Source organism: Furipterus horrens, unplaced genomic scaffold (genome assembly GCF_987537825.1).
Source record: "Furipterus horrens unplaced genomic scaffold, mFurHor1.1.pri manual_scaffold_10, whole genome shotgun sequence".
NCBI classification, from domain to species: domain Eukaryota; kingdom Metazoa; phylum Chordata; class Mammalia; order Chiroptera; family Furipteridae; genus Furipterus; species Furipterus horrens.
This window is the reverse complement of record NW_028327180.1, coordinates 68,236,840-68,253,299: the sequence shown is the minus strand read 5'-3', so window position 1 is coordinate 68,253,299 and position 16,460 is coordinate 68,236,840. Positions and strand designations below refer to the sequence as shown.

The 16,460-nt window shown below is 41.8% G+C and overlaps 1 protein-coding gene across 3 annotated transcripts in view; it reads right to left on the bottom strand.

Annotated features, from left to right (window-relative positions):
• PPP2R2B (protein phosphatase 2 regulatory subunit Bbeta) overlaps positions 1 to 16,460 on the bottom strand; it is a 431,926-nt gene that overhangs the window by 394,004 nt on the left and 21,462 nt on the right. The window contains exon 1 of one of the 3 annotated variants that reach the window (XM_090288064.1): positions 12,567 to 12,847. The exons of 1 other annotated variant lie outside the window; for it this stretch is intronic. In XM_090288064.1, coding sequence (XP_090144190.1) covers positions 12,567 to 12,640 — 74 coding nt within the window. In that variant the 5' untranslated portion in view covers positions 12,641 to 12,847. Of the gene's footprint in view, positions 1 to 12,566; positions 12,848 to 16,460 lie in introns of those variants that run through there. One more of the 3 variants, XM_090288066.1, reaches the window with a different exon arrangement.

Sequence of the window (16,460 nt, the reverse complement as noted above, 5' to 3'; positions counted from 1 at the left end):
AAAAACTGAAAGCATTCCCCCTGAACTCAGGAACTAGACAAGGTTGTCCACTCTCTCCACTCCTTTTCAACATAGTGTTGGAAGTCCTAGCCACAGCAATCAGACAAGAAAAAGAAATAAAAGGCATCCAAATTGGGAAAGAGGAAGTAAAACTTTCATTATATGCAGATGACATGATAGTATACCTAGAAAATCCTATAAACTCCACCAAAAGACTACTCGATATAATAAGTGAATTTGGCAAAATCGCAGGGTACAAAATAAATATACAGAAATCTAAGGCATTTCTGTACACCAACAATAAAATAGCAGAGACAGAGACAAAAAAGAAAATACCATTTACTATAGCAACAAGAAAAATAAAGTACCTAGGAGTAAACTTAACCAAAGAGATAAAAGACCTGTACTCTGAAAATTACATAACATTCAAAAAAGAAATTAAGGAAGATACAAATAAATGGAAGCAAATACCATGTTCTTGGATGGGAAGAATCAACATCATCAAAATGGCCATACTACCCAAAGCAATTTACAGATTCAATGCAATCCCTATTAAAATACCAATGACATATTTCACAGACCTAGAACAAATACTCCATAAATTCATATGGAACCAAAAAAGACCCCGAATAGCAAAAGCAATCTTGAGACAGAAGAACACAGCAGGAGGAATCAGAATACCAGACATCAAACAATACTACAAAGCCACTGTGATCAAAACAGTCTGGTACTGGCATAAGAACAGACATATAGATCAGTGGAACAGAATAGAGAGTCCAGAAATAAACCCAGGCCTCTATGGTCAACTAATCTTTGATAAAGGAGGAAGGAACATAAAATGGAGTGAGAAGAGCCTCTTTAACAAATGGTGCTGGGAGAACTGGATAGGGACGTGCAAAAAAATGAAACTAGACCACCAACTTACACCACACACGAGAATAAACTCAAGATGAATCAAAGACTTAAATGTAAGCCGTGACATCATAAAAGTCCTAGAGGAAAACATAGGCAATAAAATATCAGATATCTCACGTAACAATCTCTTCACGGATACATCTCCTAAAGCAAGAGAAATAAAGGAAAAAATAAATAAATGGGATTACATCAAACTAAAGTTTCTGCTCAGCAAAAGAAAACATCAGCAAGATGAAAAGGAAACCAACCATATGGGAAAACATATTTGCCAATGACATCACAGACAGGGGACTGATTTCCAAAATATATAAAGAGCTGATACGACTCAACATCAAGAAAACAAACAACCCAATTAAAAAATGGGCAAGGGACCTGAACAAACACTTCTCCGAAGAGGACATACAGAAGGTCCATAGACACATGAAAAAATGCTCAACATCATTAGCCATCAGGGAGATGCAAATAAAAACCACAATGAGATACCATTTTACACCAGTCAGAATGGCCATCATCAACAAATCAACAAGCAACGAGTGCTGGCGAGGATGTGGAGAAACGGGAACCCTACTGCACTGTTGGTGGGAATGCAGACTGGTGCAGCCACTGTGGAGAACAGTATGGAATTACCTCAAAAGATTAAAAATGGAACTGCCTTTTGAACCAGTGACTCCACTACTAGGATTATACCCGAAGAATCTTGAAACACCAATTCAAAAGAACTTATGCACCCCTATGTTCATTGCAGCACTGTTTACAATAGCTAAGTGCTGGAAACAACCTAAGTGCCCATCTGTAGATGAGTGGATCAAAAAACTGTGGTACATTTACACAATGGAATACTATGTAGCAGAAAGAAAGAAGGAACTCCTGCCATTTGCAACAACATGGATGGAACTAGAGAGAATTATGCTTAGTGAAATAAGCCAGGCAAAGAAAGAAAAATACCATATGATATCACCTAACACAGGAAACTAAAGAACAGCACAAAGGAACTAAATAGAACAAAGAGCAGAATAGCAGTCAATAGGGGGGAGGGGCGAGGGAGAGAAGGGGGATAAGTAAGGGAAGGGTTTAGTCAAAGAAACTGTATAAAAGACTCATGGACATGGACAACGGGGAGGGATATGATTGCGGGAGAGGGGGTGGGTTGGGTGGGGGAGAGAAATTAGGGGAAAAGGGGACAACTGTAATTGAAAAACCAAAATAAAAAAAAAAGAAAAAAATTGATTTTAGAGAAGAGGAAAGGAGAGAAAGAGAGAGAGAAAGACAGATACACAGACATTGACTTGTTATTCCACTTATGTGTGTATTCATTGGTTGTTTCTTATATGTGCCTTGACTGGGGATCAGACCTGCAACCTTGGCACATTGGGACAACGTTCTAACCAACTGAGCTACCTGGCCAGGGCAAAGCTGACTTTTGATCAACTCTCCCCTGACAGGGCCACCTTGCTGCTTCTATACGAATATACGCCACGAAGCACATGTACCATTCTATCTAGAGGTCTTGATACAGCAGCTATTTCTTGCTGAATAAACATGATATGAAAGCATTCTTAGTGGTTTTTTCCTAGGACAGCCTTTCTCTTTCTTCTAAATATCATGCTTTGCAAGTGCTGTATCTGAAAGAGCAAACTCACTCTATTTTTCAATGCCTGGAATGTTTACTGCATCTTCAAAACAGAGCATAGAGTGTTCTTGCTGTTGCTCATTGAGAAGAAAAATTTCTTTGTCTGGATGTCAAGAAAATGGACAGGTTTCCATGTTTATAAGACTGTTCCATTCAGACACACATACACCTGAGGAATTTGGGGCACACTCAGAGCCACCTACAAGTCTGCTGTAATTTAATAAGAACTGCTTTTAGCAACCACCTAGCTCTGTTTTCAGTGGCCGACTCTTTGAAATATGTCCATCCACATCTTAGCTCTTCTAATGTATTCTCACAGTAATCTAAACAATCTTTTCATGTTGCAAATGTGGTCAATCCCCCCACCCCCCACCAAATTTATATCCTTTGATAATTTCCAGTTGCTCTTTGGATTAAGACCAAACTCCATACACCATATCACAGTGACATGTAGGGTCACACCACTCTATAGTCTCATTCCTTACAGTGTTTTTTGGTCTTATGCTCCAGCCACACTGGCCTTCCTTCAGGACCGGTCATTCACCATTTCCCTCTGGTGACAGGGCCTTGCAAAAGTACTCCCCTTTATGTGGAAAACTGTCTCTCATTCTGCCCACTTAGGTTCTACTTATCCTTCAGATCTCAGCTCAAATGACACTTCGGAGAAGATGTCCTGATCTTCCTATTCATTACACAACCCTACCAGACCTTGTTCTAGTATACAGCATGTCTCTCCATTGCAGCACCTGCCACAGTTTACATTAATTTATTTGTCCTCCATGAGGGCAGGAACCGTATCCATTCTGATCTCATTGCCTAGCCCATATGTGATACACCCCAGAGATGTTCTGTAGATGTGTTTGTACTTTTTGAATAAATTAATAATGTCTCTTGCAAGGGGGTTCACTGACTACTCAATTTGCTCCTAAAACTTCTAGAAAGGTGACATTCTCATGTATCAGCAATAGAATCCAGAGAAGGTGTTCATGCCCGTCTTTGAAACCGTGCATTGGTTTGCCCATCTTTTCCCCCACCTCAACCTGCCAGTGAAGAAACAATGACTCAGAAAACTAATGGGCCAGTTGCTCTAAGGATGCTGATAATTTTACTGCCAGTGATTTTTCTATTAGATTTATAAAATTGAGTCAAAATGAAGGAATTGCCTTGGGGCACAAGTACTGAAGACAAACAATGAATTCAGGAACACAAATCAGAACAGCACTGACCAGTGTACATTATAAGTAAGCACCAGTAAAGGTGATAGAGGTTGAAAGAATGAAATGAAAAACAAACAAATAAACAAACAAACAATGTTTTTTTGATGGGAACACAGTGGAATGGGAGGAAACCAGGAATTATAGCCAGACCAGCTTGGTGTTACCGCTATATGACCCGGACAAAGATATTATCACAATACATACAGATACTGCCTAGTAAGTGGCTACAAGGAATGCTCCACTCGATGAATGCCTTTAATCCAAACAATAAGCATAAAAACAAAGCAATGTTACTTCAATTTTATAGGCAAGGAAACAGACACTTAGGGGCTAAATAACTAAGTCATATTTGGAACTCTGGTTTATCTGATGCCAAAGCTAAAGTGTTTTCTAACTAGATATTGTGTCTCTCCAGTCCTCTCTCAGCATCTTCACCTGTAAACTGTGGCTGCTACCACAGAACTGTTGCCATAATTATCTGCAGGTGATGATAATAATGCATGGAGAGTACCTAGCTCTCAGCTGACTGTTTTGGACATTATTTTCTGTCCTCCTTATTTTTTTAAAACACTTTTTTATCCTCACCCGAGGACATTTTTGCATTGCTTTCAGAGGCAGAGGGAGGAAGAGAAAGAAACATCGATGGAAGAGAGAAGCACTGATTGGTTGCCTCCCGTACGTGTGGGAGCCAAGGATCTTAAGCGCCCGGACTGGAAATTGTACATGCCCCAACCAGGGCTCGAACCCACGACCTAGGTATGTGTCCTGACCAGGGACTCACAAACTTTTTTTGGGGGGTGGGGGGGTGTATGGGACAATGCTCCAACCAACAGAACCACCAGACCAGAGCTGGCTTCCTTATTTCAAATCAGCTGCTAAGTTCCTTACTAGTAAAAATCTAGGACCTTTAAAAAATGGGTTACCACTCCCAGCTTCTGATTTAATATAGGAAACTCAGGAGGGAACACACTTCAGAAGGTTATCACTTAACTCACACCAACACCACCAGGTATTCTGATAGCCCCATTGAACTCCAAGGCACAGCAGGACTAGCCAATTTCCCAAGTGACAACAACGTCAGCAGAGAACCAGAATCTAGGTACCTCTCCCCTGGCCCAGGATTCTTTCCATCACTGCATTGTTCAAGGTACACAAGGCAATAGTTGACTTATGACACTTCCACTAACGGGTATCACATTAATAATAAGCACAGCTCACTCTGGGTACCACACTATATACTTTGCATAAATTACCACATTTACTTACTAAAGCAGCTCTGATACATGTGCATAGTTTTTATCCCTTTTTTTTTATAGGTGACAAAGCTAAAGCCAACACACTGAATGAATTTTCCTATAGTAGGTAGATATTTTAGCCAGTACCTGAATATAAAATCTTGACGCAAACTCATAGCTACCATGAAGCAGATGAATGCTCAATAGAGTTCCAGTAAATGTGTAAGTGGATGACACTGACCTTGAATCTTTCCAGAACAGCCACTTATCTGCCAGCCATGAGAGGTCTTGACCAAAAGCAACCTCTTCTCAGTTGCAGGATTCAACTCTGCCATTTCAATGGGACCCACAGTTGATCTATCCCAGAGGTCTTCTGAGTTTTGACTACAGCCTCAGCCCTGAACATTGTTTATCACAGCCTCAGATCCTGCCTCTGACAGCTCATAGGATGCACCTGGGAAACCTTTAAAACAGGGATCGCTGGGAACCACTTCCAGGGAGTCTAGTTCCCTAGGGTGGTGGTGAGGACAGCCTTGGGCACGCCTGACTCTCACGCACAGCCAGGGTTAACGTCCACTTGCAGAGTTGTGTGTGCATGCCTTTCTCTCCCCTGCCAGACTGTAGCTTCTTAAAACAGGAATGAGTCTTCTTCATCTTTTCAGTTTCCATGTACTGAGAACAATACCTAGAATGTTGCGGGCCTGTAAGAACCTGGACTAGTATCAAGTGGTCTGGGTGCAAACCCTGTTCTACTGCATATTAACTGTGTGGTTTGGGGTAAGTTACTGCCCCGTTTTATGCCTTGTTGTATCATCTATAAAATGAAGACAGTTAAAAGTATTTATATTGTGATGTTTTTGTGAGATTTATATGAAGTAGTAACTATAAAATATTCAACACGATTTAGCACATAATGAGCCTACAGTCAGTGCTAGCTATGTCGGTGGGCAAAAAATTCAATCAGTATGGAACTATTAGTGCCTATTGGCAACTGTTGCTGTGGTTAAGTGCAGTGGGGATACAAAGAAATATTAACTCCAATTCATTGGATATTCACAGGCATTATAATAGGGGGTTTACAAATACTATTTTTCCACAATACTTTATAACAATACTTTGATATATTATTATTAGAGAAGGAAATATATCAATGAAGTAATTGAAGGTGTCCCAGCAATTAATGAGCAGTGCTTAGATTGGAACTCAAGGTTCATCTGGTTGTAGAGTCCATTCTTTTCACTTTATTACTGACTTAATGTAGATGTTCATTCATATATATATCCGTTCATTCAATCAACAAGTATGTATTACATGCTTTCTATGTGTAGAAACTGTTCTAAGTATCAGAGATATAGCAATGAGCAAAACAAAGTAAGTCCTTGTCTCATGGGTCTTCTATCATTTTATGGTGTGAAAAGATGGACGACAAATAAGTAAATGGATATATAACTCGTTGGGTAAAGATACATGCTTTGGGCTGAAAATAAAAAGCGGGATAAAGGTAACTGAGGAAGGAGAGGGAGGGAAAGAGAGAGGGAGGGGCAGAGATTGATTTTAGATAGGAAGGCCAGGAAAGGCCTCTCTGATAAAGAAACATTTAAGTGGTAGATGTGATAAGACATAATTGGATTCTGGATATTTTTAGGCGGTCAGGCCCAGAGGATTAACTGTAGAATTGGAAGAAGGATATGAGAAAAAGAAGGAAATAAAGGATGATTCCAAGGTCTCCGCCTTTAATAACTAGGAGAATGCAGTTCTCATTTAACGAGTCGGAGGTGAATTCTGGGCAAACAGGGTTTTTCTCGAGAGGAAACCAGGAGTCCTGCTTTGAGCTCTCTGTTATGCGTTCCAGTGGGAATGTTGGGTAGGCAGTTGGATGTATACAGTCTGCATTTTGGGTGAGAGGTTGAAGCTGGAGATATAGATTGAATAAATGATACTTAAGACCATGGGACTGGCTGAGATCACCTAGGAGCAAGCATAGATGAATGAGAGGACTGAGCCCTGGGCTATAGGGTACAATTAAGGAAAATGGTAAGGAACAATCAGGGAAGTCTGAGACAGACTAGCCAGTGAGGAAGAAAGAAACAGAGAGAAAGTGTGAGCCCTGAGACCAAGACAAGAAACTCAAGAATGAAGTAGCGATCGTCTGTGCCAATGGCGGTAGATGGAGAGGGACATGGGAGCATAAGACGAGTATTTAAATGACACGATTGACAGCATGTTTGTGGACTGCAAACATGATCCTATAGAGAGGAAAGACTTGGTGCCAACACAGAGAGGGGACAAATGCAGATTGAGGGGCTTGAGTAGGGTCAGACATGGGGTCTAGCTTACAGGTGAAGGGCTGGCCTTAGATGAAAGCAGGGACAATCCAGCTATTGTACATAAAAATGTAAAAAAATGTAAATGTAAAGCAGTGTCAAACAAAGTGAGATTTTATGGCAATCCTTACAATAACCCCTTCCAGTGGTATAATATTATTTCCATTACAGCAAGTCACAACATGCATTTAGGATAGACCTTAAGTGTTGGTGTGTATTTGTGAAGATGAGAAAATGAGTCATCGGGGAAAGCTGTGGGTGAAAGTGCATTTGATGTGGGCCCGAAGAGTGGATTGGTTCTAAATAGGGGGAAGGGGCTGAATAGAAAATTCCAAAAACCTGAAAAATAAGAATTCCATAAATATGTACAAAGGCACAAAATATACTCATGAATCCTTTCTTAATATTCACCTCTGAACCAGACTGCATGGGTTCTAATTTTAACCCTTGCACTTAACAGCTGTGTGACCTTGGACAAGTCACCGAACTTCTCTGTCTTGGTTTCCTCATAGATAATATGAAGATAATAACAGTATTGACCTTACAGGATTGTTCTGAGGAACATACACACCTGTACATACACCTATATACACACAGTGCAATTGTGCCTAGTAAATAGTAAGCATTGCATGTTTTACTTATTAGTACTTATGACATTTGGTTAGAAAAATGTGTATTTTTTTCCTCTGTGTGTGTGTGTGTGTGTGTGTGTGTGTGCTTGTAGACTTCCATTAAGCCTGCTTTTGGGTGTCACTGGAAAATATTCTGACTCCAGAACTTTCCTCCTCTGGAAGGAGCATGATTGATAGAGAAGATGAATTTGTGTATTCATTCTCTCACCCAATCCTTCATTTAAGAAGAATTTCTTGGACTTCTACTCAGTCTAGCTCTGTGCTAAGCAGGATGCAGAGACTGAAAACCAACAGGGCAGAATTCCCTGTGCCCAAGCTGCTCCCGGCCACCAGGAGACAGACATGTTAAGAGACTGTTTCACTATAATCTGAAGGCTTTCTCACACTGATAGTCAGAAATAAATGTTCAAAGTAAAGGTTAAGAGCACTGATTTTTGATTCAGATAGTTTGGATTTGAGTCTTAGCTCTGCCACTTAACTCACTGTGGCTCTGGCAAGTCAGGTGTGTGTCAGTTCCTCACCTGTAACGTGGAGATCATAGCATTTGGTACAAGAGGCAGTGTAAGGAGTGAATGAGATCATACAGGCACGGCTCGCAGCGCACGGCCAGAGAGCCACAGGCCTGGTGCTGCCTCTCTGCTTCACCCCCCCCCCACACACACATTTCTTCTTCCCACTAAGATTGGGGCTAGTGTGACTCATCATCGCAGCTCCATCTTTGGAGCTGCTGAGGGAGGCTTCCTAGAAAGGCTTGACTTAAGCTGAGTTTCAAAGGTCAAGCAGGGGCTGGCAGCTTGGACACGTGACACAGACAACTCATGGAGAGGACAAGGAGGTGCCTCCATGCATTTGTTAGACAGCCTCCCTTGTCGGGGGCCAAAGGAGGTCCACTGCTCAATGCTCCTCACTCTCACCAGCCCTCTCCTCCCCCATGCCCTCTGTCCTGTCTGGAAGGGTTCCTTTGGGTTTGCAATTGGGATTCTGTTCCTCAAATCATGAAATTATTTTGCGGGTTGAATCCTTCCCTACCACAGAGAAGGAGGCTCTGTGCTCCCTTAATGAGGCCCACAGAGAAGGGAGGACAGGCCAATTGTCTTCTCAAAACCCTGTTTGTGCATCTGCATGATTTATTTGTCTTTTTTTTTTTTTTTTTCCTGTTTGCATCTTCTTATTTCAAGTTAAAATAGAGTGTGGTAATAAAACCAGTGTTCTTGAGCATGGCCACAGAGAGCTCCCAACTGGCAATGGTGAAAACAACTTGCAGTCACATAGGAGTTAATGCTTTGCAGAATGCTTTTCACGTGTGTTTTTAAAATTTATCTATACAACAGCCTTGCTATGCATCATCTTCTCATTCAGTAAAAATGTGTGAAGTGCCTATGAAGTACCCGGTATTGTTCTGGTGCTGAGGGTATGAGAGAGAGCAAAATTACATGTGGCTCCTGCTCCCACGAAGCTTTCAGTCTAGCAGGGACACAGATTTTAACAAAAGAGTTCCATCAGTCTTCTCACAATCCATAAACTACACTAGGTCCTCTGATGTAAAGTAACCCAGGTCTTGAAGAACTGTGATCAGCTGAGGGTCAGGGATGGCTTCTCAGCTTGTGCTGAGAGTTGAGGGCTACAGTGAACAAGAAATGGGGCCAAGGGAATACAGAAACAACTCCAAACACGGTGGTTGGAGGGAAATCACTGAGAAACCAAAGAAGGCCTGCGTGGCTGGAGACCAGGAGAGATTGAATGTGTCTGAGGTCAGGCAGGGGCCAGAAGACGCAGGGCTTGGTAGGCGGTGGGAAGCCATTGAGAGGTTTTAAATGCAAGCGTGCTTGTGTCTCGGGGTGGGGTGGGGTGGTGGTAACATGATCATATTTGAAACACTTATTTGACTATAATATGGAGAACCAAATTTCTATCTGATGGGTGAAGAAACAGGTTTGAGGACTGAGAAAAAGAACTAATATTTGTAGACTCCATACTGTTGATTTACCCTATATACAAACGTGTCACTATATATATATAATCCTTAGATAATGTCTTAGACATGGTAAGTACAATACATGTGGGGGCTAATTATTACTATCATCATCACCATCACTACCTGGGGGATGGCATTCTGAATATATTCCTTTGCAACTGCCCAGGGGGTATCATTACCCATACTTTACACATGAGGGAACTGAAGCACAGAGAGGTTAAATAACTACCAAACACCACCCAGGTGGCATGTGGCAGAGCTTGAATTCAAAGTCTGTGATCTTTCTGTACTGAGAAAAACAATGTCAAGACTAAGCTGAGAGGACAACGCAAGTGTTTTTAGTAGGATGGTTCCACCCACTAAGAAGCCCAGGAATTGACTGATGCTCTTCAAGTTGTTCTAGAGTTACTTTCAAGGGGATTGTTTGAGTCATTTGTACTTATTTGATTTTCATAGGGATATACACAAATTATTCATTTTTCACTTTTTCACTTAAATAAAACATGAAGTTCACAGCCTTTTCCAAAATAGACTACAGGGTGACATGATGCTAATATTATCAAAAGGAAAGCACAAACTCAGGTTCATTCTGACATATTTTCCTCCTCAGACAAACTCTAAATAAGTATAACTAGTTTCTAGTGACACTGGTGTGTTTAAGAAAATAGCTCATTGCTAAAGGTATGTAATAAACAAAGAAAACAAATGTCTAAGAAAGTGCATGGGGCAAGGGACTCAAAAATAATAGCCTCTCTCATATGCCAAGCTTTATGGAGAACTTTCATTATCACATTTAATTCTCAACATCCTGAGAGTAGGTCTTTTTATTTTCATTTTATAGATAAAATTAGAATTGGACATAAGAGCCATTAAGTGGCTTGGCCCTGATTTCTTGGTATTTAACTCATGCCACTCCACTACTCCCACGTGAAGTCAGCATTTGACAGATGCTATTATCCTTGCCCATGGCCTTTACTGGGTTTACAACAAATTTAAAGATGTATCTTTTCACCCCCACTTCTAAATCTGGTGATAGATGATGAATCAGAGATTGTTTGTTTTGGCATGAATAAAATGGAATTTTTATTTTGATGGAGTAAGTCAGTTAAATTTGATTGAAAAACAGTTCAAGAAAGTTCTTGTGCTGTTTTTGTCTCTATGAGGGAAAATCTTTAGTTCGATCAATATAAAAATAGCAATTGAGTAGACTAAGGGTTTGGGTTCTCAAAGTCTAAACTGGGAGGAGAAGATGGGACCAACCAGAAATAGCAGAACAGTTATCTAGGCAGCTTCCTATATGAGTTTAGATCATTTGCATTTGGAAAGTTCCCCTGGAGATTTCTACCCCTGCCACCCTTCCCCACCTCCCCAATATGTATAGAGACTCACTAAGTTTCTCTCTGGGGCTGCGGGGAGAAAGATCTCTCAATGGGTCATCCCCTGTGGCCACCAATAAAATTGTTAAGGGAAGTATCCAATTGAAAACAATTTATGAAATATCAATGTCTACGAAGAGTACAATCCTCGGTCTCAATTCAAGGATGACCCCAAATGTCTACTCCCTTTTCCTGGGGGTACTGATAGAAAATCACCTTATGGTATGATAAATGTTTCTCTCATTTTATTTACACAGGCCCCGCTCCCAGGCTCCTACTCTGTGGATGAGAAACACAAGTTCAGTTCCAGGGGAGTGTGGCTTGACCAATGTGTGTGTGTGTGTGTGTGTGTGGCAGCCCCTCGCCATCCTCAGTCCTCTTCAATTCAGTACCTCCAGTGTGACGGCCCCTCAGGCTGAAACACGGCCAACCAGTTGCTTATGTTGAAACTGCTCTTATCCCAGGGACGTGTTAGATCTAAAGAAACAGGCAAATCACCTCCAGAAGATGCATGAGCAGCTGGTGACACTAGAAATGTTGACACCTGCAGTGGCCAGAATGTTCATGAGGCGCACACGCACACAAAAAGTGCACACCCACGTATGCATATCAGGCTGGGTTAGAGGGCAGCAGGACCAGGTCCGGGGGACCATCTGCACAAGGCTCAGCTCCCCCCCATATTAAGGCCCTGACTCTCGACCCCCACAGACCACATTGCCAGTGAGTGCTGAAAGTCAGCTGCATTCCTGCAGCTCTGCAGCCCACGTACAGACTTGGGGCAAACCCACCCGACGATCGGCGCTCGCCGCTGCGGAGTGAGCTAATTCTATTCTGCTAATTGCTTTCTTGGGCAGGCACCAAGTTATTAAACGGACAGTGACAAAAACAGAGAGCTTGGATAAACGTAGGTGACAGCACCCATGGCAATTTTTTCCCCTTAACATTAGTTCCAATTACTTGTTTGCATGTTAAGGAGAGCAAGGGAAACTGGCAAAATATTTCTGAATTTTTTTCTCATCAGCTGTAGCAGCTTTGAGATCGTCTTTGCAACATTATCCTGCTTTTCAGATAATACTTCCCTTTCCTTGTAAGAAGACACAGAGTGATTCTAGAAACAGATCTAAGCTGACAGATCCCAGCTTTTGCCAGGAACAACAGTCATCCAGGAGCTACAGAAAACAGTATCAGCAGAGCCGGTGGGAAGTCATGCACCAGCCCACTTTCGCCCACCCACCCAGACACGCTCCCTCTCTGGTCTGTACCTTCTGTGTGGCAGCTGGAAGAGAGGATGGTATTCGGAGGTCTGAAGATGTAAGGCAGGTAACGAGAGAAGCATTTCATCTTCCAAAAAAGAAAAAAAGAAAAAAGAAAAATCTAAATAACAAACCAGTCTCCTGAATCCATAAGGATTCTCGTGGCCTTGAAAGCTGGCTACATCACCGATATGTGTCTGTTGGTTCTCTCCCAGATCTGCAAAGCTGGGGAGCCTGAGGAATAGCTGGAGCTGGGTCCCATTTTGCCATCAGCGCCAGGAAGCACTGCCTTACATTTCTGCATGCAGCTCAAACTCAGAAGCCCCCAAGCAAGCCAGGATATAGGCTCTTCATTGGCTGCAGCTCCTCCGAGCAGGATTTGCTGAGTAAGTCGGTCCTGCCTGTAAACACGCGGAGCTGCCCTGCCTGAAACCTTTACCTTTTCCCGTGTGGTCAGTTTCTCTTTTAGCAATAGAAATCCAGCAGGATACGGGAGTCGTGAGGATAAGTGACCATCTCTTATTTAGCGGAAAGATCAGATGAAACAAAGACAGTACAGTGTTCTGCCCCGGAGAGCGATGGCTGTTAAAAGGAGCCACCCGTTAATGCCATGGGTCTCAGGAATATTAAAGTACAGTGCAATGAAGTGGGTCTCTGTCCTTGCTTAATCTAGATTTAGTTCTATTTTTTTTTAATACGAAACCCAGACAATAGGACCATTTATCATTTAGGTGAAGTCTAACGCTGGGTTGAGCAGTCGGCGACAGAGGACTAACACAGACAGATTCTGTGTTCCACTTCGGCTTTTTTTTTCTTTTCTTCCTGCTGGCCCTCACACCGAGGCAACATCTTGGTTCTGAGTTATGTGCTGTACAAGTTTAAAGCCACGGTACAACAATAGAGTTTGAACCCAAGGAAACTGACCCTTCACACAACCCATGCACCCTGATGGCATATGAAAACATGGGAAAAGTAAGTTCATCAAGGGTTACACAACTTTACCCAAACTCTCACTGAGATTTCAAATGAGAAGAAAGAGAGACAGAGAGGGAGGGAGAATATTGAAAAACATGACCCATCCCCAAATGAAAGTAATTTGGATTGAGGAACTGGTTTGGTTTTGACCCATGAAAGAGTAATGACTTTGGAAACCTTACCACTAGAAGGCAAAGCACCAGGCATCAGTTTGAGATTTGTCAGTTCTTTCTAAGCCACTATTGTATATGTTGAAGAGAAAGAGGCAAATGGCTTTTGTGCTGCATTCAGGGCCACAAGGAAATGATTTAAATGGTCTGTAAAAGAAAACCAATATCCCCTGGGGTGGGGTTTTTAAAAATAAGATTTAATATAAATCTGGTAGATTTAATCTGGTAGAATAATTTTTAAGCCTTTATGGGCTCTGTTCTTTACAAAAAATTCCTAACAACATGGTAGACATGTGTTGGTCTGCCCAAGAGAGTAAACACTTAAAGCCATGAAATAATTATGGTGATGACAGTCGAGGCCATTGTAATGTAAATAGACTGTTCCACCAATACACAGTACTCTCTCTTTGACTTTCGGATCGTTGTGACATGATGACAACTACTGGCAAGGAGAGGACATTTAGCCCAACAATAATCACATAATCACTTCCTTAGATCCAGAGACCTAGCAAGGGTGGGCCATCCCAAGTAAGGTGCTGTTTAAACAATGCCTAAGTGGTCTGTTTCATTGTGTAATCTCAAACTCCCAACAGAAGAACATACCCAGAGATGTCTTTCTGAGAGATACTGAACATTCAGGCCCTGATCAACAGTCAAAGTGGGAGCAGTGGGAGGTTTGGGGTAGCTCTGACCCAAGTTTGAAATCTCAGTGCATTCAGTTACCAGTTGGGTAGATATGAATAAAACTTTAATACCTGTGAGCCTCAGTTTCTGCATCTATAAAATGGGAACAACAAGGTTTTCCTCCTGTATTCTTGGATGAAGTAAGACAATAAGTATATGAAGCACCTGGCACATTGCACACACTTGATAAACTATCACTATCAATGTTGTTTTTACTGTTGCTGGCTTCTCTGAGCTATGGTCATATACCAACCTCAGAGTGCGAGAAAGTGTGGTTAAGCGGGTGGGACTGCGATTATCCAGCCAGGGGTTAATCCTGCCTTTGATACTGACTTACTGTGTGACCTTGGGCAATTTACTTACCATCTCTGAGCTTCATTATGTATCTAATAAAGATAATAATAGAATCTTACATGATAATTTAAGGGCAAAATAGGATGGTTCGTATGAAGGATTTGGCACAGTACCTAGAATAATGTAAGTGCTTCAACTGTTTGTTATTGTCTACAACAGTAATATCAGCCTTTAATCACAGTATCTTATTGCATTTACTTACCTATCTTGTCTAAATAATTGTAAACTTACTGAGGGCAATATCAGTGCCTAATTCACCTTTGTACCCCAAGTGCCTCCCCCAGAGCCTGGCACAAATTAGGTACTCAGCCAGTATTTGTGATTGAATAAATGGATGGATATAATGTATAGGAGGCAGCTTCTGAATGATGATTTTTGTGTTTTTTTTTTTTTTTTTGTGTGTGTGAAGGTCCCTTTTAGCAAAAATAATATATCACTCAAGCAAAGATATTATGGAACTCATGAATAGAGATGTTTCAACTTTAGTCTTAGATAAACAGTAAGCATTTAGTAAATCCCTTCTGAGTCAATGGTAGGCACTTAGTAAATACTTCCTGAAGGAGAAAGTACTTTCTGAAAGAAAAACAAAATTAGTGATGATGCTGCTCACAATTACCCTCAGAGAATTCAGGGGGGCGGGGGGGGATCTCCAAATCTTAAAAAAAAAAACAAAAAAAAAAAACAACAAAACAAAAAAAAACCTTGTCTCCTCCACTGGAGAGAAAAGAGTGAGGGGGCTAGCGCCCAGCTTCCTAGGGCTGCTCTAAAGCAGCCAGTGCTTTCTGGCCTCAATGAAAACATCTCCAATCTCAATTCCAAATGACAGACTTAGTGCCAGGCCTAGGTACCCTATCTACCTGGACGCAGACTGGGCAAGGGCAGAAAGAACAAATGTGGCATTTCCTGCCCTGGCTGGGTGGCTTGGTTAGTTGGAGTGTTGTCCCATACACCAGAAGGTTGTGGGTTTGACCCCCGGTCAGGGCACATACCTAGGTACCTAGGTTGCGGGTTTGATCTCTGGGGATAGACAAGGAATCTGCATATATAACAATTCAAGAGATTTGTACTTTAAAGTTTGAGAACCTCTGGAGTAAGGTATTTAATTTCATGCTTTGGCTTGAAGGGCCAGGGTAACAAAGTTTTCCAAATACCTTGTCATCTCATCACTTGTGTCCAACAATTTTTTGCCACCCTGATGTGTTACTAGGCATTACATTGAGTGACAGGGATACAGAATATAAGATTCCGCCCCTGCTCTAAGAAGTGCACACTGCAGAAAAAAGGAGTACTAATAAACTAGTATAATACAGCAGCAGAAGGGTTATGAGAACAGGAAGAGCTTCTGAAAAGATGCTTTGGGATTATAGAACCCCCAAAGGGTCATCATTGGAGAGCATGCTTTGGCATGAGGCGTTACTTACAAAAAAGCTCCCGTTAAAAAGCAGTCATCTTCCTAGGAGGTATAGCAAATGAACAGTTAGCAGTTAACTCCGTGAGTGGAATTAGACTCTGCTACACCTAATGTCATCACAGATAAGAGCAGGGCCAGCAGGAGAGGAAGGAGTGTTTCTAAGGAGAGGGAAGGCTCTGGGGCAATGGCAGACGTGCAGCAGGGAGGCCCAGCAGCAGAGAGAGGTTCTGAAAGGGAAACCAGAAGCCTAGGAGGAGGGAAAGATAAAGGTGACCCATTTTAGGTGCTATGTGAGAAGGGCCTTGGAGT